The 3534-nt window shown below is 55.3% G+C and overlaps 1 protein-coding gene across 1 annotated transcript; it reads right to left on the bottom strand.

The window, feature by feature from the left end:
• Nucleotides 1–1067: 1067 nt before the first annotated feature.
• LOC121490073 (maestro heat-like repeat-containing protein family member 1) lies at nt 1068–3196 on the bottom strand. Its single transcript, XM_041753667.1, has 2 exons — nt 2779–3196; nt 1068–1173 (listed from the first exon to the last, which is right to left on the bottom strand). The coding sequence occupies exons 1-2, from the start codon at nt 3112–3114 to the stop codon at nt 1150–1152; spliced, it is 360 nt and encodes a 119-aa protein (XP_041609601.1). The 5' UTR covers nt 3115–3196; the 3' UTR covers nt 1068–1149.
• Between the last annotated feature and the right edge of the window lie 338 nt (nt 3197–3534).

Below are 3534 nucleotides of genomic sequence, written 5' to 3'. Positions count from 1 at the left end.
GCCACTGAGCATCTCTACCGTGGCCGCTGAGCTGCCCGACCCCACACTTGCTCCGGGCAAGTGCCTCTGGTTCCAGGTATGACAGGAACACCAAGGCTGTCCCCGTGAGAGCTCACATCCTTTGGACGAGCAAGAAAGTACCTACCTACCCAGCCTACTACCCATCCCATGGGGCCTTAAATTCCCCTGGAGTCATCAGTGTCAGGCTGGAGGATCCGGGCCAGGAAGCGCACCCCCATGTGATGTCCTAACATCCAGAGAGTACAGGGGCTTGCACCAAAGTCACACAGCAAGGGGTGACATGCCCAGAGCCAGAACGTAAGCCAGCCCTGCCCACCCCGGTCATATGGAAAATGTTTGATCAGTGCCGCAAAGCGTGCTGACCTGTACCTTATCAGGGCACCCCGAAACATCACCACCCCAAGTCCCAGGTCTAGAATACTCTCATTAAACCCTGAACTCCCATAGGCAGGACCCCCCACAGGATAGTTATCTCTGTGGTCACACCCCTGCCACCCCACCCCAGGGCTGCTAGGACAGGGCCTGGAATAAGGCCAGGTGAATGCATGAAAAATTCTACTCCTCTGACACTAGGCATTGCTGGTTTGAATCTAGACTCATAAAATAGGAACTCTCAGTATGTTGAAATTCTGCAATATGTGGGTAGCCTTAGGAGCAGGATGCCCTGGACTTCGGATCAGGGGGCTTCTCTGAATTCCAGTGGTCCCACTTATGGCTGTGGCATACTGGGCAAGTTGCTTAACCTCTCTGAGTCTGCTTCCCCGTCTATAAAACAGAAGTAATAAAATCTACCACACAGGTCACAGAGAGAACAAAATCAGATGGTTCACCGTGGCAGATAAGTGTAAAACCATATACACCTCACAACAACCGTAACACATACTGGGCCCTGTTTCTGTGCAGACTGGGTCCCGAGCTCTCAAGGTCCTTCCTGGGGAGGACTGGGTCACTTGTACAGTTTGCTCTGAGTTTTCACTCAGTCGTACATCACTCAGTCGCCTGATATAGAACACACTTGCTAGCTTGTCAGTTGTCTGTTCCTGAACTTGACTGCCAGGGCCGGGAGGGCAGGGGCTTCTCCATTCCATTCACCACTCCATCCTCAGCGCCTGGAACTGCCTGGATCACTCATGGAAGCTGCCTGTTAAAGATCTGTTGAAAGATCACTCACTTTGGGAACTGATAAAGGGACATCTTCTTGCATCTTGCAGATGGGGAAACCAAGTCACAGACAGGTAGGAGTGGCTTACTCTCTAAGCATGACCACAGCGTCCTACCATGGGGAATGGAGGGGCTCAGACTGCAGGCGCTGGAGCCAGATTGCCTGAGTTCAAGGCCTGGCTCAGCTGCTTACTGGCTGTGTGACCTAAGGCAGGTCACTGGAGCTCTCTGGTCATCCATTTTCTGCCTACAAATGGAAGTGAGGATAGTTGCTGCCTACAGGGGGCTGTTGTAAGAAGACACGAGGTCTCTCTGTGAAGTGACCAGCACAGTGCAGGATGCAGGAGAGCTCCAGGAACTGTGGGCTATCAGCACCCCATCTGTAACACTCAGAAGAAACATGTCCAGAGAGCTAACTCAACCACAGTCACCCTGTTCAACTCCAGGGTCCAACCAGCTGGACTTGGAGACCAGCCACACTTGGAGAGTGAGCCAGGCTGAGCACTGGGATCCCAAAGCAGTGGGGCCGCTCCATCCTGGGCAGGGCCTGGCCTGGGGAACCTGCTCTCAGCACCACATTCAGCTCCTGGAAATGGGCATCCCCGTGTTGCTGGCCCGCTGGCCCATGCTGGCAGCAGCTGCACTGGCCTGGGCTGGGAAGGGAGCAGAAGGGGGTTGCAGACTTGGCAGGGAGCCCAGGATGCAGGACAGGAATGGGGAGAGTGCCCAGAGGAAAGGGCATCCACAGTGCTGGAAGCCTGCCTCTGCCTCAGCAGTGCTCAGGCATGGACCCCATCCCATTGGAGGCTTGAGCTCTGAAGGACCCCCTTACTTCTCTCCAGAGGGATGGCCTCCTTGACCAGACTCACAAGGACCAGATAACAGTTCTGGATAACAGAGTATCTATATACAATGAGCCACAGGTCTGCACAGCAGGGAATAATTGTGTCCAGTCACTCTCACCCAGGACAGAATTAAATTCTGGTTAGGAACTTGGAAGACCCTTCTGGAAGTAAGATTACATTGGGAAAAATTGCGTGGGACTAGCTTTTGCAAAGAGTTTGGGTGATATGGTTCAAGGAACAAGGGTTTTGATGCCAGTTAGATCTGCCTCTGCCTATTAGCATCTGTGTAACCTGGGACAAATAATGACTCCAGCCTCGGTCTCCTCATCTGTAAAATGGGCATGACAGCTCTTCATCCTAGCCATGTTAAGTGCGAAAGAGCGCATAAAGCCCTTCCTTCCAGAAAATCCTTTTCCCAGGATAGGAACACCTCATCCTTGCTGTGGGGGCCCATCAATCCCACCTTGCTACCGTTACTCATCATGAGTACTCATCATTTTTTTTTTTTCTGTCTGAGGAGCCAGTGGCTTTATTGGGAAGGGGGGGTACAACCACTTGCTCCCTGACCCGCGCTTGGCCTCCGGCAGCCCCCTCCAGAAGGGCAGGTGTTCAGCCCCTTGCTCCTCGGGCAGGGGGTGCCATGGGGCTGTCCGGGCGGGGGGGGGGGTGGTTCAGGCCCAGACCCGCGGTGACTGCTCGCAGGGGTGGCGGGTGGCGCTGCAGGGGGGGGGGGGTCTCAGGCGAACTTTACCAGGCGGCCCAGAGTCTCTGCAGCCTTCATGCGCACCAGGGGGGCCGGGTCCTTGAGGAGGAGCTGGAGTGCTGCAGTCAGCTGCTCCAGGTCCACCTGTGGCCGCTGCTCGGGCTCCACGTGCAGCACCAGGAACCCCGTGAGCATGGGGGCGGCGGCGCGGACGTCCTCCCAGCTGCTCTTGAAGTAGAAGAGGCCGGTGCTCACCAGGCGGCCCAGCAGCTCGGGGAAGTGGTGCATCAGGAGCTTGCAGGTGGTGTTGAGGAACTCCCCGAAGTGCAGGCCCCGCCCCTCCTGCAGGTGCTTCTGGAGGGCTTTGCTGGGAAGCTGAAGCATGATTAGAACTTCACCTGACCAGTAGGGCTCTTGTATTTACCTGAATTTGGTTCAGTGCCTAGTGGCCTGGGGCTCTGTGGGACCCCCCTGAGGCTTCAGGGCTTATGCATAGCTCATGTCTAAAGAGGAATGGTCCATGTGCTTCTTTCCACTGAGGAGTGGGCCTGCTGTGGGGGTTTGTACTGAACAGGTGGCCTGAGTGTCAGAGCTAAATTTGCGTCCTGACTCCACTGTGTGATTTTGGGCAAGCTGCTTAATCTCCCTGAGCCTGTTTCCTCTTTTGGAAAGTGGCATGACACAGCCCTGGAAAAGGTTAGTCAGTGTCTGTGCCGAGCTCAGGGGAGGAGGAAAATCTTCCTCCTGTCTCCGAGGAGGGGGTACCCTTTCTCCCTTGGCTCTGGGGCCAGAAGCTGAAGACTG

The sequence above is a fragment of the Vulpes lagopus genome, chromosome 4, assembly GCF_018345385.1.
Source record: "Vulpes lagopus strain Blue_001 chromosome 4, ASM1834538v1, whole genome shotgun sequence".
NCBI lineage: Eukaryota > Metazoa > Chordata > Mammalia > Carnivora > Canidae > Vulpes > Vulpes lagopus.
This window is presented reverse-complemented; position numbering and strand designations above follow the sequence as displayed.